At 36.4% G+C, this 19,578-nt stretch overlaps 2 protein-coding genes across 2 annotated transcripts in view; one reads left to right on the forward strand and one right to left on the reverse strand.

Annotated features, from left to right (window-relative positions):
- The first annotated feature begins 6 nt into the window (after positions 1-6).
- Positions 7-1,653, forward strand: CUNH4orf46 (chromosome unknown C4orf46 homolog). The gene is made up of 2 exons (XM_027676823.1): positions 7-315; positions 415-1,653. Exons 1-2 carry the CDS (start codon positions 154-156, stop codon positions 568-570), a joined length of 318 nt encoding a protein of 105 aa, XP_027532624.1. The 5' UTR covers positions 7-153; the 3' UTR covers positions 571-1,653.
- A 1,426-nt stretch (positions 1,654-3,079) lies between these two features.
- Positions 3,080-19,578, reverse strand: part of RXFP1 (relaxin family peptide receptor 1) — a 28,474-nt gene continuing 11,975 nt past the window's right edge. The window contains exons 3-17 of the mRNA XM_027676821.1: positions 18,851-18,956; positions 17,637-17,708; positions 16,029-16,100; positions 14,924-14,995; positions 14,014-14,085; positions 13,277-13,351; positions 12,928-12,999; positions 11,904-11,975; positions 11,088-11,159; positions 9,805-9,876; positions 8,471-8,539; positions 8,019-8,248; positions 6,379-6,789; positions 5,695-5,913; positions 3,080-3,685 (exon numbers count right to left, since the gene is read on the reverse strand). Of these exons, the coding sequence (XP_027532622.1) occupies positions 3,384-3,685; positions 5,695-5,913; positions 6,379-6,789; positions 8,019-8,248; positions 8,471-8,539; positions 9,805-9,876; positions 11,088-11,159; positions 11,904-11,975; positions 12,928-12,999; positions 13,277-13,351; positions 14,014-14,085; positions 14,924-14,995; positions 16,029-16,100; positions 17,637-17,708; positions 18,851-18,852 (1,884 nt within the window). The 5' untranslated portion in view covers positions 18,853-18,956 and the 3' untranslated portion in view covers positions 3,080-3,383. The remainder of the gene's footprint in view (positions 3,686-5,694; positions 5,914-6,378; positions 6,790-8,018; positions 8,249-8,470; positions 8,540-9,804; positions 9,877-11,087; positions 11,160-11,903; positions 11,976-12,927; positions 13,000-13,276; positions 13,352-14,013; positions 14,086-14,923; positions 14,996-16,028; positions 16,101-17,636; positions 17,709-18,850; positions 18,957-19,578) is intronic.

The following is a 19,578-nucleotide window of genomic DNA, read 5'->3' on the forward strand; positions in this document are numbered from 1 at the left end:
CCTAGGGCGCCGCTCAGGGAGCCGGGGCGAGTCGGGCCGCTCCCCGGGCATTGGCGCGGGAGGCGCTCGCAGCGAGGGGGAGCGCCGGGGGCGGTGCTCGGGCGGGAGGCGCGGCCGGCGGGGGGCTGGCGGTGCTCGAGCGGCGAGCGGGACATGGCCGAGGCGGAGCTGCCTCCGCCCGCGGCGGTGCCCGAGGGAGCGCCCGGCGCCGAGTCCCAGAGGGTCCGTGGTGGGAGCGAGGGTTCGGGGCCACCGGAGCTGCCCGGCGGCGACACGCGGGAGCTCCTGGAGGAGGTGGAGATGCAGATCGGCGACGTGAGTGCCGGCGCGGGTCCCCTGGGGAGGGCGCCGGGGGTCCCGGTGGGGGGGGTTGCCGGGCGCCGGCGACCCCGAACCTCTCTGCCCTTCCTCCAGGCCGCCTTCTCGCTGGCGAAGATCCTGGAGGCGACGTCGGCCGTGTCGGCCCAGGTGGAGGAGCTGGCCACCAAGTGCTCAGAGAACGCTCGGTTCCTAAGGACGTGGCGGGACCTGCTGCGGGAGGGGTACGAGTCCCTGAAGCCCAGCGGGTGAGGCTGAGGCTGACCCAGCCCCACCGGGTCACGCCGAGCCGCCCGCTCGTGTCGGACTGCAGCGGGGTTCCTTTTAAACCGCCTTCTTTAGGGAATTCACGCCGAGTTTTGCCCTCAGCAGCTCCCCGTGAGCCCGGATTTTTTTCAGAAATACTTGATGACTCGTGTGGATGTTGTATGTAAAAAAATCTTTGTTTAGGGAATAAGTTTTGACTTCTAGATTCCTCGTTGCAGCTCAAGCAATCTCATACTCTCCCGCCTTTTTTTTTTTCCCTGTGCTAACGTGGTAGATACGAAGTTAGTATGTGTGGTACATTCAGAACTCATTATTTGTGGGGAAGTGGTGTCCTGTGAGAAAGTATTGTCAGCCCTCCTTTTTAGAGCTGTCACCAGCAGAAACCTTGCCAACTTCAGAGAAACTTGAACTCACTTCAGGTTTTTTTTCTATGCACACTTTTTCTTCATGTTGAGTAATGGATAATATGGCAAGTTGTGGCTTATTTATGAGCTTTAGAAAAATCCTATATCCCAGACCTTACTATTTTTAGCAGTATTGCAATGTATGTCTATAAAGCTGCAGATTTTCTGCAAGAAGTTTTATTATTGCAAACTGTTTTACATTATCTTTTGTTGTAATAAAGTGCCTTATGATGGACCATATATCTCTGCATGGTAAAAGTCTGACAGCATTGTTTACTGACTGGATGGATTACTTTGAACTGTAAGGAAAAGCTTCCATCAGTTAGAAAAGAATCTGCGACGTATTCTCCCAGGAAGCACCTCAGAGCTTTTTCAGTATTTGGTCCTATTTTTTATCTTTGCCTTAAGCAGTTACTAGTTTGTTAGTCAAGACCTTACTGTTATCAGAACCTTTTGGTCTGAAAGAACGCTAATCTGTAACTGAAACTCCTGTGCCACACAGAGCACTGTGAAAAAAAGTAATGCTGAAATACAAGGGCAGGCTGCAGGATAACATGACTTTACCATGATTTATTAGTTGGCTTTATTTTTACTGGTAGGAGTCTTAGAAAGACCAACTGTAGTTTACTTATCAAAACAATAAAGATGTTACAAAAATTCTGAAGTATTGACTAGTCTTCTGTTACTGATAGAAACAAAGGTGACATTGACTATAATCATAATCAAGTTAAGTGAAAAACAAGTACTGGTAAGGACAGGGATCCTTGCATGTCTCATCAAAGGCAGTTACAGTCCCTGAGAGGGCTTGGCCCCTCAGAGTGTGAAGGTTTTATTGAATTGAGTTATAATTGCTCTGGTTAAAGGCAATCCACGTGGCAGGATTTCACTTAGCTGTTTCTAACCCCAGAACCCAAAATGTTGCTAAACAGCTTGGAAAAGAAGTCATTTTTTTCAGCAGATAATATTTTATTTCAATAAAACATACAGTAGTGGAAACAAGATGTTTAACAATCTTCAATTTCAAAATAATCCAAAGTTCTGTAAGCAGTTGAAGTGTGAGTCACACTTTTTCAAAATTCTACTTCTTATACTGTTAAGAAGTTAAGTGCAAACATTGGAAGTATCTTTTAACTTAATTTTAAATAGTTTCAAATCATCAATGCAAAAAAAGCATTTCTTTTACCTTTGTGGGCTTCTAGGCCATCAGACTGAGTACGATACTGAAAGAAGAAGGGAAGTTGTAATAATTCATAATGGAAAAGATTCTCTTCAGTAAGAATATGTGAAGGAACTGCCTCTAGGGGACTGTTTCAGATGGGATAAGTTTTTTTTTGTTTTTTTTTTTTACCCTTGTAATTCTGGGAAAAATAATGCTCCAAAAACTGCTGAATGGCTGTGGTCTTGAAATTTTAACTATAATGCATTCAGTCAGATGCACAAGTTGATTAAAATGTAGATGTCATGACACCTGTTAAGACTAATAGTTTTCTATTTGGTTGTCTCCCATGTACGGAGAGAGACGTTTTAAGACAGGAATTTGCTGAAGTCTGCAAGCTGTGCTGAGCTACTTGTGGTAGCCCATTAAGAAAAGTGAGGAAAAGAGCAGCATCAAGATGTTGGGATACTCAGTCCAGTCTTTCCAGGAACAGATACTCTTCTGAAGGTAGAAACTTCCACCTGGGGGACACTCACTTGAGAAAAACCCCTCAATTTTAATATTTTCTTTGCCTGGTTCTGCCGAATTAGAATCATAAAGATTATCTAGTCCCAGCCACTCCCTGCCCTGGGTAGGGACACCTCCCACTAGACCAGATTACTCAAGGTCTTGTCCAACCTGGCAACTATATTAGAACTATCATTACAACTTCAGAATTGTCTTTACATGAGTGAAATAGCTGGTAAAATTATAGAAGGAATACAATTTTCACTTGTTTGGCTCTGACCAATTAGGAAATTGAAATATTTTTCGTAGACCTATTACTCCCTAAAGCTTTTTAAGAGTTGATGCAACCTAACTAGAGCCAGCCAGAATTCTGTGGTGAAAACACATTTTTTAGTGAGGAAACAGGTTAACACTTAAAAAATTTCAGAATGAGATGTTTTAAATGAAAAATAATTTTTTTCCACACTCCTGGCTTCTGGAAGAAAAAATTCCCAAAAAACTGATTTCTCATTCTGATCTAGGATGAATTGTCAGAATGTCAGGTGCTGCTGTGAGATGGTAAAATTAATGTTGTGTCAGTTCTACCTACACCCAGACATATTGCTCCCTCTTCTTCCCGCAGTGGTTCATGTGAGCCCAAGTGTCACACCTCCCTCGTTTTTCCTCATTGCTGTAAAGGAGTAAGCCCACGGATATGAAGCTAACAGTCACCGTGAGGATCCAGAATGTGTTTACGTGTATGAATTTAGTCTTGTTGACTGTGTAGTCACTGAAGCATCAGAAGAGTCTGTACAAAGCACAGGCTTCGTAACCTTTGGCGTGATTTCATGCATTGGCCACATCTCTACCCAAATGAATGATGGACCATATGTTTTCTGGCTGCCTTTACCTCTTTTGGATCTTCTTTGTCTGTAATTGTACCAAACCTGATGAATCATTTCTTTGAAAGGTCGTGTAGTCAAAGTGTAGAGAAGAGGATTCAAAGCACTATTTATTGGCAGTATAAAAATCACCACCCAAGAAGTTATGGTACCTTAGGGAGGGAAAAAGAAAGGCAGCTGTAATATGCATTCCAGAGTTTGTACCCATTAATTAACACAAGCACTTGATGCCTCTGCAGCACAGCTTCCTGGTGAGAGGGGTGATAATGCTCCTAGGCTGAGCTCCTGTCACAACAGGTGCTTTTCTTCTCGCTGCCCTCTACCTCCCTCTGTTTCCAGGACTCCCTGCAAAACATTTTTTTATTCTCCCAGTATTTCTATTTATCCCTCTTACTTTTCTGTGCCATAGAAGAGTGGCAGACTTATTGTTCTATTTACCTATTTACCCTGGCAGACTTATTGTTCTGGCTGAGCCCATTTTCGTGCCCCAAAACTTTTTGTCTCTGCTTTGTTCTCTATCTCTTCCTGTGATCTCTGTTCCCCATCCTCTTCCCATGATTGGTGGCATGCAGTCTTAACGAGGTCCCCAATGTCCTGTCCTTCTGCAAAACAGAATTGTCCAGTCCCTGTGTTCCATCGGAGACTGGTTTTCTCTTCTGCACCAGGACTACTTCTTTCCTTCCCCTGCAAAGGGCATTGTATACTTCCTCCTTATTTTCTTCTTTTCCTATTGGCAAGAGTTTATGTGTTCACGACGTCTGCCTATGTCAGTCTGCATTTTTACAACATCCCCTTCTCATCCTTACTGTTTGGGAGATAAGTTACCCAAGGAGCAGGTGGAGAAGGGACAGGATTAAAGTGCTAAAAATTGTTAGTGGGTGCCTTCCATTGGATTGTTTGATTTATAAAACTATTATAGAACTGTTCCAAGAAGCACAAAAAAAATTAATTCACTGTCCCTCCCTGACACCCCTCTCCATCCCGGTCTCCAGTTTTACAACTTTGTTGCAATATCAATACATTCCTGTCCATGCCTACCACTTTGGCTACAGTTTTGGAAAACAGCAGATGCTTAGTTCCAAAGCTGTCACTGTGTATCCCCAAAGTAAAACAAATGCTATCAAAGAGTTTGAAACTTCTGTAAACACAGACAGCTAGCTGTGATGTCTTAAATTTTATGAAATGCAGAACATTTATTTACTGAACCCAGGATCACCCCGCGATTCATCAAGATTTCTTAACTCAGAATACATCTGCTTCTACTTTTCACAATATTTTCTTTCAGATATCTTAGGTGGTTTGATAACTTCACAAAGAAGCATTCCAGAAGATTAAAATAACTGAATATTTGACATAATCAGCATAACTTGGAGATATTTGAAACAGAAGTCAAAACTTTGAATAGGCAACTCCCAACCCTCCTAGTCAGCACATATGGCAAAATCCTCTGAGCTACAATGCTTTCTTGCCAACATAATATTGTGACATACATCTATACATTGAGTCTGAATCTGCTACTGCTGATTGCTCACATGTTCATGCTTACATGTTCTTTCTAACAGGGTTTACAACCCCCCCGCAAAGAGGCTGTTTTTCTGGCATATACTGGTATTACAAAGAGAAGGAAAAAATAAGATGCAATTTTTAATCTTTTAGGTTATGCTATTATTACGTGGGAATATATTCACAGCATGAAGAAGGTAGGCAGAGCTTTATAGAACTTAACGTTCTGAACTATAATTACCAGTTTGTAAAATAAAGTAATTTCAAAGTAAGAGTTACACAATTAAATCAAGGTATGAAACACTATAATGCCCTGAGCCATATTTAGGCAACAGAACCAGCAAAAGTCATAAGATGAGAAAAGTCAATACAACTCAGCCTTGATTTTCAAATACATTTTGTACATTTTATAGATATTATACGGAGACAGACTTGAATGATTTGAATTTTGAAGTTTTTTATCTGACTCATAGGTGGCTAATCTTTGATGATTATAGTAATATAGTTAAATAGTAAAACTATATAGTCCATTAGATTTATAGATTAAAAACATGAAGTTAATTATAGTACTATAGTTCATTTTATTAAATTCTTCTGAAGTAGAAGCAACACTTCACGCAGGCACGGTTGAAACAGCCTCACAAAAGAAAGGACATACCTGGTATTTCTACTTGAAGTAAAGAAAGGAGTTTCAAAATAAAAATAGGTATCCAACATAGTGCATCAGTAAATACAATGAAGAAAAAACGTTTAGCAAGGATCATCTCTTTTTTAATATGATTCCGAATTTCAGTAGCCATAATAGCTGTTTGGTGAACACTGTAGAACATACTCCCATAGGAAAACACAATGACGATAAAAGCTGCCAAGTTTACACCTGTTTAAAAGTTAAAATTTGTTATAATTTAACAGCATAATGGCAATTCTACATCACCTATTTGCAATCTAGGTAGTAAAGAAAAATATTTTATCTAAACTCTAGTCCCACGGAATTAAGTGGCCAGAAAATTTGAGTCCTCGCCTCAAGATTGAATTTTTGCCTCTACTCAGGTATTTATTTCTGATCCAAACTACATAGTTCTCCTCTGGTCTTCCTATTGCTCTACTTCCCTAAAAAAATCTATTAATTCGGGAACTTCATGGCCTGTAATTTCTTTCTATTTTTTCAGCCCTTCATGCATTTTGAGATACATAATTACCCATCTAATACAGTAGAATAGTCTTTAAGTGTTTGCTGAAGCCTCTAAATCCAAGGAGGTGTGAACATCACAGCTATCTTATTTGTCTGAAAACTAGGTTCATTAGCAACTCTAATAATATATAAAGAAGAAATGCAACTTACCCAAGAAAATGACAACAGAATAAATCTGACTTCCTGAACTCTCTGATTGTTCTGAGTGAAGAGGAAAACAGACACCATTGGTGCCGTAGTAGTTCCTGAAAAATTCCTTATTGCTCAGTGGGATAAAAGCAACAGCAAACCCAATTATCCAGATAAGAACCAAAATGGAAATTGTCCTGCATTTTCTGGGCTTCAAACACCTAAAAGGATAAACTATGCAGATGTATTTTTCCAAAGTCAGATATGTCAACAGTAAGACTGACACTTCTGTAGACAGAATAGCCAGCGATCCAACCAATTGACAGTGAATACTGTCCATCCACAACTGGGCGTGCTTGTTGTATTCTCCACGATATTTAAGATCAAAAGCTCCAATCACAAATAAATATATTCCCATCAGACAGTCAGCACCTGTGGGCACAGTGCTTAACATCATTATTTACACATCTGAATTTCCCATTATCTCTGTATATGTATATTGGAAAACAGACATACACACATATATATACAAGTACATATTTACAAATCAGCTAATAGATATAAAAATCCACATTACTGTTGGAATGCTATTATGAATTAAAATTAAGGCAGTATAATTAGTTTTAATTATATTATAATTATTATTATTATTTTTTTTTTTAGTTTTCACTTGGACCGACAGTCTGTGTTTCATACTTGTTTCCAACCTGTTTTTTTAAAGCTCAGGTAAAATTGATTTGCAAGTAGAAAAAGATATGGCTTCATTTGTAGAAATATTCTTGCAACCCTTTTTTATTAGATCTTATTTCTTTAAATATTAACATTTGGCTTAAGATTAATAAGCCATCTCTGCTGGATTCAAAGGTTAATTTTGTCCATCTTATGCTAATTCAAAATTCTTGTGCGTAGTCTTCTAACCCTAATAAGGGAAGATGACCTGTCAACATAGAACTGAAGGCTTCTTAGATATTTTGCCTAAAAATTTTTCGTAGTATTCAGATTCTTCCTATGGAAACAAAAAAGGTTCAAAATCACTGACATTTAGAAATGTTGTAATCATTTGTTGGCACTTGACAACTACCTTTCAAAATGCATCTAATTGCATTTGTGAAATACTTATAGACTCTCCTGTGTTGAGACAGGGTACTCAAGATTGTAGTGACTGTACTGCCAAATAGTTCACCCATAAACTTGTCTTGCTTTCAGAAGTAAAATAAAAAAACCCAATTCCTAATATTGGGGATATGGGAGAGATTAATTTCCTCTATTTGCATAAGTAACCTTTTGCTCATGCAAAAAATAGAGTATCTTAATATTTACATGCAGAAATTGTTACTTAGAAATGCATAGTGAAATATAGATTTATGGACCTTTGAAAACATTGAAATTCTATTTCTTTGTGCTGAAGAAAGTGGGAATTTGAGAGAATACCTGCAGCATGAAAACCAAACATGAAACCTTTGGAATATATCAGCCGCCAAAGGCAGCATTTAACGAGAACTCCTGGTATATATATGGTACAGTATTTTGTATTGTCATTTGCAACAGCATGAAAGTACAGTTAATCCAGTGCTGGAAATATGTCACTCTATTATAGTAACAAATATCACACATACTATGAGCAGACTAAAAAGATATTCTTTTATGGATGGTGTACTCACAGCAAAGAGACATTATTGAGATGGCGTGCAGCTTATTCTCTGATCTGATGTAAGGTCTCATGCAGATAACAAAAATATTTCCAAAGCAGGTGATGGCAGATACAACCCAAACAAACACTCTCTGTATGATGCTAGCTAAAAGATTCTCGAGGGAGGAAATCCCATCAGTGTTGGGCTTACAGCTGCGCACATGAGGGGCATATCCACAGTACTGGAATTTCTTAAAATATCTGGTTGTGAGAAACAGATAAGAGATGGTTCTAGTTTGGTTATCAGAGAACCCTCTAGTAACTACTCAGAAAACATATTCTGAAAGAAGAAAAATTAATCAAAATCTGTCAGAATTTGACAACCGTTCACATGCTGCTTTTCATATGCCTGCTTTCAATTATCCAGTATTCTTTAATTGTAAAATTCAGAGTAAGGAAAGTAAATTAGAATAATCTACTTACATGTGGGAAAGGTTTCTCAGGGGTCTGAACATTCTTCTCTGGATGTTTGCAATTTCAATGCCCTCCAAACTGCTGTAAAAAATATATTCTCAGTAAAAGGCCATAGAAAATCAGTAGTAAAAGAACAAACCTTATGAGCATTTAATTGTGATTACATGATGATTATAGGAAACTAGAGGTGAACTTTAATTTCATCTAATCTGTTACCCCTTTGAAACTTGACCAGAAAGTCCATACAAAATCTCAAGAAGAATAAAATAAATTGCAGTTAATTCTAATAAACCTGCTGCTCTTCCAGAATTGTGAAGAAAACTCTTGGTGCTCTCAGCCATGAGAATCTCTGAATCTCTGATTAACATGTTGCCCTTCCAAAATACTATTCCACTGATGTTCTTTCATCATCTCTCGGGAAATAATAACTTATTCTAATAATAATATTTTAGATGTTTCTTCTGTCTTTTATCCCAGGGAGTGCTTTACTAGACAAACAAACCACTGCAGGAACTCAGTCTTGATTATGTCGAGAACAGCAGGAGCCTGGGACACAGACCACAGCATGTAAGGGAAAAAGCTGGCTTTCTTGTGGCACAGAGATGAGATTCCTCATTTTAAATTTTTTACATATATTGAAAGCAGCAATATTGTTTCCTCTGTAGTGTTAGATCAGTAAAGTTTGTCTGTATAAGTTATTCTTTTAGAACTTCAGTTTCTGTATTTTTGCAGTGCATCCTCTTCACTGTGTTAGATGGTGCAACTGCTTTTTTGGTGCACCTATAAAAACTTCCCCTAAACTCTTCAGAAAGATTTATGTAAGTCCCAACTTTCTCTGACATGGAAGCTGAATCATACTTAACCATTGTTCTTCTCATGGTGTTAGCAGTAGATTCTGTAAAAATGGAAATGTGTCCCCAAACTTGTAGATACGTGAAATTCTTTTATAATTCCAATCTTTACATATCCTAACAGTACTTGCCCATAGTGTTAATAGCCCCAGCTGGACCTTGCATGATCCTTAAGCCCCAGGAACAAATTGTATAATGTCAAATGAGGGTTGTGTTACTCTTGTTCTGTAATAGCTGACAATGTTATTCTCTAAGCTAAATTTATGGTCTCTTTTTGCTGGAAAAAATTCCGTTATGAAACTGGTGTTCTCAGGAAGAAAAACTTGAGTATTGCTAGTAATTTTCCAGGCTTAAATTATTGAAGATCATCAACATAACCATAAAATATATCAAAGACAATTTCTTACAAAGCATATTCTTGATCATGTCCTTCCAAGGGATATGCATAACCACAAAGAAAATATAGCTAAAATATAAAGACTTGATACTTACAGGGATTTGAGTTTAATTAGAAAATCAAACTGGTCTATTTGTACTTTCTTGATGGGGTTGTAAGAAAGATTCCTGTAAATACAACATAAGTAACTTTGGCTATCTTCCTTACTGCTTGTTCTAAAAATAAAGTGAAACTACATAACACTCTTGCTTTTCTAGTCCTGTCGGAAGGACTTGTACCCTTGGCAGTTACAATTGCAAAGGGTAAGAATCATTTAGCATTATTTAGCTTCCTAAGCCAATGGAAAGAGTGGTTGGATGCTTCACACGCATGCTATTGCCATGTACATACACACAGAGACACACAACTTCCTCTCCCAACCGGATGCTTAAAGGTTTTGACTATAGAAATATTTAGCTATTAATCTTTACAGACTTGTCTTTCAAGTAAAAGAACCTATCTGAACTGCATGTATTTAGAAATAAATTACAATTGATTTTGCATGTGAGTTCAAGGGACAGGGACAGAATGGAAAAATAAACATTAACATTATACGCTGTCACTCTCTGCAAGAGCGTTTCTAGGTACATCCTCTTTTACTTCTCCCTATAATTTTCTTTATGTTTTCATCTTAGTGTTGTAATTAAAATGCGCAAACTCAATAAATGCAACTGTACACACTTGCTTGCCTTAGTGTATTGTGATGGATCCCAGGGATGCTGGAAAATCTCAAAAATAAGTTACACTTATTTGTGAGTACTACCTCCTCTTTGTCAGAGATCTTCAGTGTTGTGACTAGTGCCTCTTTCAGACTATACAAGAAAGATTGGGACTTTCCAGCAGAGGCATTTGAGAATTTGCCTATATACGTGTCATAGGAAAAACAGAAACTATCTTTCTGGCTTTATAGTAACTTATGCTTTTTTTGGAACTCTTTCATGAGAACAAAGCAGTTGCAATCAAGGCATCTCTATGATGCTCTTATGTGTTTATGATCTGTTTTTTGAGGCAAATCCTGCTATTACATTAAATATTCCCATCAAATTATTAATTTCTTATGATATAGCTAACATAGATAATTTTGGATATACTAATAAGATCTAGAAAAAGGTAGAATTTGAACTTGCTATGTTTTGGTATGTGAAAATGCACATCTTTTACAAAACTATTCTGGGCAAAAGGTTATATAGAATTACTTTTGGGATAAGTGTACTTTAGGTAGAGCTTAAATGATGCATACAAACAAATGTGCTCTTCTCTTTCCTAGCACACATGACTAAAAGTATCATATCAAATGAGAAATATACAGTTTTATATAATAATAACTAAGAATCCTTACAGTTGTGAAAGCTCCTTTAGATCCTTAAATATATATGGAGGGAGTGATTCAATCTTGTTGCTACCCAAATCTCTGCAGAAACAGGAAGGATACAGTAAACTCTTACTAGGCTCAATAATTTTACCAAACAGTTTTGCAATTCCAATATACACAATTTTATTTTATCTGCCAAATAGGATATTAGTTATTCAAATGTTATCAGAAACTTGTTATCAGAAACTTCTATTTTAATAGAATACTATTAAAACAAGGTGGGAAGCTAGATCCATCAGATCTTTGTGTTATTAGTTCAGATGTACCATTAGATACATAACTTACAGTTATTTTGTTTCTGTCAAAAAGAAAGTAAAATACCTTTAAAGTTTAAATTAATTAAACATATTGTTTCATGATGAGAATTCTTTCACATGGGCTAAACAGCACATCTGTACCTTAGCTTTTGTCTCTACCTTTCACCTTATTTTTACCAAATGTAAATCCCAATAACAGAAGAGTAAGGATCTCAGTCCAACTGAAGCTGGCAAACTGGTCTAAAAGACACTGAAGGCACACATGCACTAGACTGTGGTAATGCAAGATGAATATTATTCTGTCCAGGGAACATAACAATCTTGTGAGCAAAAGCTCCAGTATTATTGGTATAGACTATGCATTTTGTTGACTATTTCTTCCCTGTTCAATACATATTAAAAAACCATAAGAAAGCATGACATCTCCAGAGTGTATTATACGAAATAGAATTTGTGATGAATGATATTTTCAATATAAATTACCAAACTTTGTGACTTGTACAAATAAGAGAAGAAATCTACTCACAATTCATCTAACATCTGAAGAGAAGAAAAGCTGTTTTCATTTAGAGAGCTGATTTTATTTCGTCTCATCACCCTGAAAGAACAAAACAAATTTATGTTGCTCCTACTTGATATCTATTTGGTTTTGGAGAAAAGGTTTTATAAATTTTAAAAATTTTCTCTTTTCTGCATCTTCAGTTTGAATTTGCCCAGTTCAGTTAACAAGTTAACTTCATCTAGAAGCTTGCCATTTTATCATTTGGTAAGTAACTTTTTTTGCCTATACATCCTATACGTGCATGTACTTCTGCGTATGTATAAACATACATGCACATGTACACACCCATGGGAAGCTGGTGGAAATTAACTGAGGACAGGAGGAACATTGAGTGGACTGGAAGGGTTGTGACCTAATCGCATCTCAGATGCAGGCACATGGTTGTGCAACTTTTCATTCACTCTTATTTCATCTGCCACTGAACTTGCTCCTTAAATGAACAACCAGGATTTTAAAAATTATGAGAAAGCCAAGAACATGGGTACTGCACAGGAGTTAAAAATTGAAAGTGACAGATACCATGGAACCTACTAATCTCTCAAAAAGTGGAAGGGATTTTCTGAAGATGGTTACATCATCATGGAAGAAACTTTGAGGAAAATTCTAGAATTGATGAGCCAGACAACCTACCAGCCAATCAAACTCTTTAAAATGAAGCAACAGGCTATGCACTTTGTACATTTTCTGCTTTTTATTATGAGATTTTTGCCTCCAAGAAAAAAATTATAATGAAAATTTCTAAACCTTAGTGTCAGCCAAAATCACTTCAGTGAAGTTTGGTTGCGCATTTCACTGCTGAACTTTGCTATAAATGTAAACAGTGATTAATTCCCTGTGGGGGTCATTTCAAACTAAACATTTTAATAATATACTCAAGAGATAAATAACCATGATACTCAGGAAACTTTTATATTAGCTGTAATGAATCACTTGACTGTTCAGCACAGGCATATCTTGCTCTGGCTAGCCAGCATATCCTATTACTTACAATACAGTTAGAGTGCTGCAGGAGATGAAAGTGGCATTTCTCACATGATGGATATGGTTCCCTTCGAGGTCTCTAGAATATAAAGAAAACCCCATTAATCATTGAAAATAAATTCAGGCAGTTATTCTAAGGTAATTAAAGAAAAATACTACCAGAACTTTATGACTGCACAGAAGAAAGTGGGAGCTAGACATGTAATACTTCTGCACACTTAATTGATGACTTCAGGTCATCAAACCTGCAGTGACCCAGCAGGCAGTCTGCAAGATCTGCCTCATTAGAAAAAGTGTTATGGAAGTGCCATACAAAGACAACAAAATATTATTCTAGTGAAATAAGGTATACTTACAGCCAGTTTAGTCTTGGCATATATTGGCACAGAGGTTTATCAGGCAAACGAGCAAGAGAATTATTCATCATTTCTCTGGAAAAAAAGGGGAATAGTATAGCTAGTTGTATTTACCCAAAGTTAACGTTATAGAAAAAAATTGATGTCTCTTCCCTTTGTACTTTTGGAAAAAAATAATTAAAATCTTAATTTGTTTCTTATAGTTTTGAGAAAATGGTACTATTTTCTTAAACTTCCACATATTTTCACTGTGGCATTCTGTGAAACAGTATTTTATCCTTAACTTGTTAATTAGCAGGTAAAGGGAAGATTTTAATTTCTCTGCTATTGAAATAAAACATAGCAAGCTAACATAATGTGCAATTCAGCAGCGGTAGGGTATAGACAGTGATTTGGGGGGCAGGGCTGGGCTGCTGCAAGGGGCAGGGACTAAGGGACACCCTCCTCCTGCACCACGGCTCTGGAGGACAACTGGAACTGCACAGCTACTGCAGCTGCCTCATCCTTGCACTCTCAGTGATGCATTTTACCATTTTCTCCACCCATTTCTCCTAATCTTTTCCAGACATGGCATGTCCTACTCCAACACATTTTGCCCAGGGTAAGAAAAAGCTTCAGATGTGCTGCCAGCACTCTGTGGTGAGCAAGCACAGTCGTTATAAAAAGCTTTTTAAATGTATGTGCCCTTTCTATTCTGTTCTTTTAAATAACTCTTTTGTATCTTATTTCATACTTACAGAAGAATAAGTGATTTGAGTCCATAAAATGTTAACGGATAGATCCGATTTATCCTATTATTTTCAATTATCCTATAAATTACAGCAAAGCACGTATCAGATTGATAATTGACTTGAGTATTAAATTGAACAGATAATAAAAAGTAACATACTTTATAGTGGATTTCTTCAAATGTTCAGTCAAACGACTTAAAAAAATTAGCACACTACTCCTTAACAAGTTAAGGCCTTAATTGAATTAATTTCCTTTCAGAAAAATTTAATTAAAAAAAAATTCTGAGAAAGTAATTAATTTCATCTTGGAAAAAGTGTTTTCCATTGAGTTTTTAAAATTCTTTGATCAAGATACTTTGAATGGATTTTCTGTGAAAACAAAGCAGCACAACACAGTAGTGTTCTGTGGTGATCCAACAGTTCCAAAGACATGGAAGAAGGTTAGACATATTATTTGCTTATTTTTATGACTTTTCTTAGTTGAAATCTGTCTGAAAAGCAGTAATAAGAAAATATTTCAGATTATGACAGTCATTTTGTCTGGACATTTCAAGCATTATTTACAGGAAAAGACCTGCCCCAAAAAATTATCTTTCTACTGTTTTATAGTATCTCAGTTAATTTATTAATTTGTAACAAGCAATTGCTAATAGACATTATTTACTATTGTATATGCCATCAGTTATTGAAGCCATTAAGGCCCAAGAACTTTTTTCTGCTCTCACTAAAGTCAATTGCATTTTTACCTTGCACAATACAACAGGAATTCCTTAGTTATTGTCTGGTAAAAAGTACTGCTATGCACAGAAATGAAAGTTATCCAAATATTTATCTTTTATTAATTATTTGTCGAATTAATAAATTTATTGAATTTATTTATTGAATAAATACACATACAAATAAGAAAGCAACATACAGCCATTCAAGTCTGTGGAGGTCTGCAAAGACAAAAGGCTTCAAACTAGTTATCTTGTTGTTACTCAGGTATCTAAAACAAGATCAACAAGATAAATTAATGGAGTAATTAGTTAGCAGTAGATGCATAAAAATGAGTTTTAATATTATTTTTTCCTTGATAATTTATCAGAAAACTACTACTTTTTTCATAATTATAATTTTTGAGTATGTTAATTTTCATGCCATTGTTTGACAACAAGACTCTCTGTAGTGAGGACTTTAAGAGCAATTATTAGAGCACTTTGTCTTGTCTATAAGAAAGTACAGCCAGCTAAATATTTTCACTGTGTCATATTTTAGGCCCTTCCCCGTTTCCTTCTGTGGAGTGATTTGATGTTCCCTGGACCTGTTCAGGTTTTGCTAAGGATATTACTCATAAATGTAGATACCAGAATAATGGAAAAAGAAAGGCTGAAAAAGAAGGGGAAGAGGTACTATAAATGGTCTGGGAAGATAATAACAGCAGCTGTAATAACAGATAACCAACCACACTCATACGACAGAAAAAATAAGAGGTACAATTTTAAAAAACTTTCTTTTTAAAAAATATTGCAGAAGAAATCTTAATCAAACAATGCAATTTATGTGTTGTCTCTTTCATCTCTTAAAAGCATCTCTCAAAGGTTGGAAACAGATTTTAAAAAGCTGCTGCAAAATAAAGAAAAAAGTGTTCCTTTCATTACCTATACTGGTTTCTTTGAATTGCTTTTGTAAACCAAAATAACAGCATTAAGAGTTTTCATCCATCACAAGCTCTCGCTTTCATTTTACTTCTTTTTCATTCTCTTTGATTTTCTACAGGGTAACTATCATACTATCTCCTTCTTCCATTCTGAGGATATGAGGAATAGGAGTGAAGTACGGAGCCACCTTGTATTTTCAAAGTATCGCCCTGCACAGATAACTCTTAATCTGTCTTTGCTTTCTCAATCCAATCGTTGAGTTAAAGATTTGGACCATTTTGCAGGTTCCTAACATGGAATGAAATAGAGCGAGACATCCATAGTGACTCTCAGAGCTCTGACTGCTGATTTTTACTTCAATATTCTAAAAGCAATACTTACAGTTTTGTCAAATTGTATAATCCTTTGAAAGCACGTTCAGATACAGCTCTAATTTTATTATTCTGAAGATACCTAAGAAGACAGAAACCCAACAATTAATTTTCTAAATAAGTAAAGTTAAAGCAAACCTAAGTAAATAATTGAAATCTATCAGCTAAACTGAATGTACATTTTATACCTTAAAATAAGTTTTCAAACTTGTTACACCTTAAATTTGACAATAACCATTTCACAGCTATAGCTGCAAAGACTGCAAAGGTGTTTTTAAAGAAATACACACAAAAAGCAGAATAACAAAATTCATTCAAAGGGGCGCTTACTTTGCCTGAGATGAACAATGAAGTGGTTGTTTGCAACCTCCTTGATTAGGTCCTAAACTTGAGTGCTCACCAGTGTGACCTGATCTTTGTGTTTAGCCAATCTCTGCTACAAGCAAAATTTTGCACAGAAAATATTAGTTTAAAACGATTTTTGAATTTTCCATTTGTAGTATCAGAGAATTCGCAAAATGCTGCATTTTTAAGACAGTATAATAAAAATGTACAGCAAATCTTACTAATCTTCTCTAAACTAAAGATACTAATTTTTTAAATTCTGATTTTCTTAGGCTACTTTGATGGAATAATGAGATGAAAATATTATCAGCTGCAAATATAAAATGATTTTCAAATAATTTTAAAGATTATATTGTTATTCTCTGAGCAATATTTAAATATAAGTTCTTTTAATTAAATTACAGTTAATAAAGCATCCAGATGCATTCCTGTTAAAGGAATAAGAGATTTGACATTGGGCTTCTGTCAAACACTGTTCAAGACCTTTTGGAAAATGTAAATTATTCAGATCAGAGGGGTGTGAAGTCAACATTAGAAGCAAGTGTTTTGTACAGATAGATATGGATATGTTTCTTTTAATGAAAATGTACCTTTCAAGACTGTAAGGTCATAATGACACTTAACTTTCAGAACACAAGATGGTGCTGCAGTACAGCACAGCTCCCATAAAAGAGAGCTTTAAACTGGTGACATGGGAGCCCTGCTCTAGACTTTACATTTTATTTTAAATTTCACCAATTCTAGATCAAGAAAAATTATTAAAGTCTATGATTTTTGAACAACATAAATGTTATTCATTGTAAAATATTACACAGTATTGTTCTGCCATAACAATTTGACTAGTTGGGGCATTATTGAGTTCGTACCAGACATAATTAGGAGTAAAACCACATGCCATGTGAGTGAGCTTCCCATGACAGTGGGAAGTTTGAGTTTCCAAACTTTTGTTTTGCAGAATAAACAGATTGACTTACTTTAATTTATTTTGGCATATACTGTTCATTATAAATGTAACTTCCTTCAGGCACAATGAAAGTTTAGCATTTTTTTGGTATAAACCAGTCCATATAAAAACATTAAATATTCAGAGATTATGGTTATGAAAAAAGACAGAGGTCAAATCAAGATACTTGAGCCAAACGGGCTACACATGATGTATTGAAGGGTGAGATTAACCAGAATTTTGTTACTTAGATGTTAAGCTCTGTGTGTGTGTATATATGGAAGAAAGAGAGGCACTAAATAGGTATTTTAAGTTGAAGCACTCCCTTACAGATTTTTAAGATCTTGATATTTCTTGAAAACATCAGCAGAAAGCTTTCTTAGCAGATTCCTCTGAAGAGACCTGTAGGAATGAATGCATACAGTAAAACTACTGTCCCAGCTTCCTATCTGCTACTTTTGTTATTCTATAAGAGCAGCTCTCACACTGCTAAATAATGAAAGCAATATGAAACTATCTGAACATGCTATTTCTGTTTGTCTGAATATTTGTATCTATTTAAACAGTAAGATAAATGCTTTATAATAATAAAAAAAATTCATCCATGTTCCCAGGAAAACTGGCAATATAATAGTTAAATCTAAGAATGAAAAAGTTTTGAGTATAAACTACAGATTTATTTCAAACATCAAATGCATATAGAGCTTGTTTCCCAGTTCATGTGTCTCTATGTCCCCGTCTCCACTGGGAATACTGTCAAAAATGGTTCCTGTCAAAACCAAAATTCCTTTGGGGCATGGTTGGATTGGAAGAGAATCTAGCTTGAAAGGCAGTTGAACCAACTCAACAAGGAGAACATCAGCCACGAGTGAGCACAGACTGGTATTGTTTGGAAGGATCTGTACCCTTGCTTTACAAGACAGATCCTCAGCTCAGGACACGTGATGCTGCCCTCTGCTCACCACACATAAAACTGCCTCTCAAACAGTGATATGCAAACCAAATGCACACCAACCATTTTCTGATGTCTTAAAAAAGTTTAGCTTATACGTACATATCTGTACAATGACTCAGCCCACATTAAACCCTTTTAAATAACAGCATATTCAGACACATAAACTGAGAACTAAAAAGATTTGCTCAAGCAGGTAGCTCCACTGATTTCAAGATTATTGACTTTATTGACAGAAATATAGACAAGGAATATTGGCAGGATTGTAGTATAATAAAAAGTTCTAAGCATTGTGCTTTAAAGGAAACTTCTGTAGATTTCTTTAGATTTCCTGAAACTCTTGCTAGCTCAAGTCTTACGAAAACAAAATTTTCACTTCACACAGAGGTTTTTTTTAGTTTCTTTTCTCTCCTTTTATGTAGGGAAAATCTCTACTTAAAACATTAAAGTACTTGTCAGCAGGAAGATATGGTGCTTTCCAAGCACCGGCTGAGCCAACTGATCATAACAATAAGGCTGTAGTTGTGAAAAGGTTTCAGGATTGATAGTCAAACCTGAACAGAGCAAGAGACCACTTTACTTCTTTACTTACATTATGGTTATGTTTGAAGAGACTGATGGGACAGCTCGTAATTTGGCAGCATCACAGAAGATCTCCAGCCCTTGGCAGGTACACTCTGATGGCACATCACCAGCCACTGCACGAGAACAAGAGCGTGGTTGTGGCAAAAGGTGGGATGTGTGGTGTGATGGGATGTGAAGAAAAGAAATATGGTGTAAAAGAACAATGAGCACAAAGACAGACATAGCAGGCTCTGTTACACAGAAATTAAGGCACATGTTTTTACATAATTGATTTAGACCTGGTAAGAACCTAACAACAAATATAAAGGGACACAAAAAATTGTTTTACCTTCTGACCTCTGTGAAAGGGCTTTTAAAAGCTTTTGAGCTTTAGGCTTGTTGTACAGGAATCTGGCATGGATTTTTTGCAGCACTTATTTAGATTATTCAGTCCTCTTATTTTACTAGAATAAGCACAGTTCTGCCTGGGTGAAAATGGGTTGAAAATGGGTCAGGAAGTCTTTGCTTCCTTTCAGCCCAACTCTATGTTTTAAATTACTGCTCACAGTAGGCAGCAGAATCAAAAAGTCTGTACAAAGGCCTGTATAAGTGGAGTAGGTTTGCAAGTTTGATTTGACGTACAAAGAAGTAAATTGAGGAGAATGTTGTCTTCATTTCATTATGAAATATGTGTGAAATATATGTCTTTCCAGCAGTATCAACATATTCAAATAAACATTTTTATTATGCTCCTAA

Source organism: Neopelma chrysocephalum, unplaced genomic scaffold (assembly GCF_003984885.1).
Source record: "Neopelma chrysocephalum unplaced genomic scaffold, ASM398488v2 Primary Assembly neopelma1_42, whole genome shotgun sequence".
Taxonomy (NCBI): domain Eukaryota; kingdom Metazoa; phylum Chordata; class Aves; order Passeriformes; family Pipridae; genus Neopelma; species Neopelma chrysocephalum.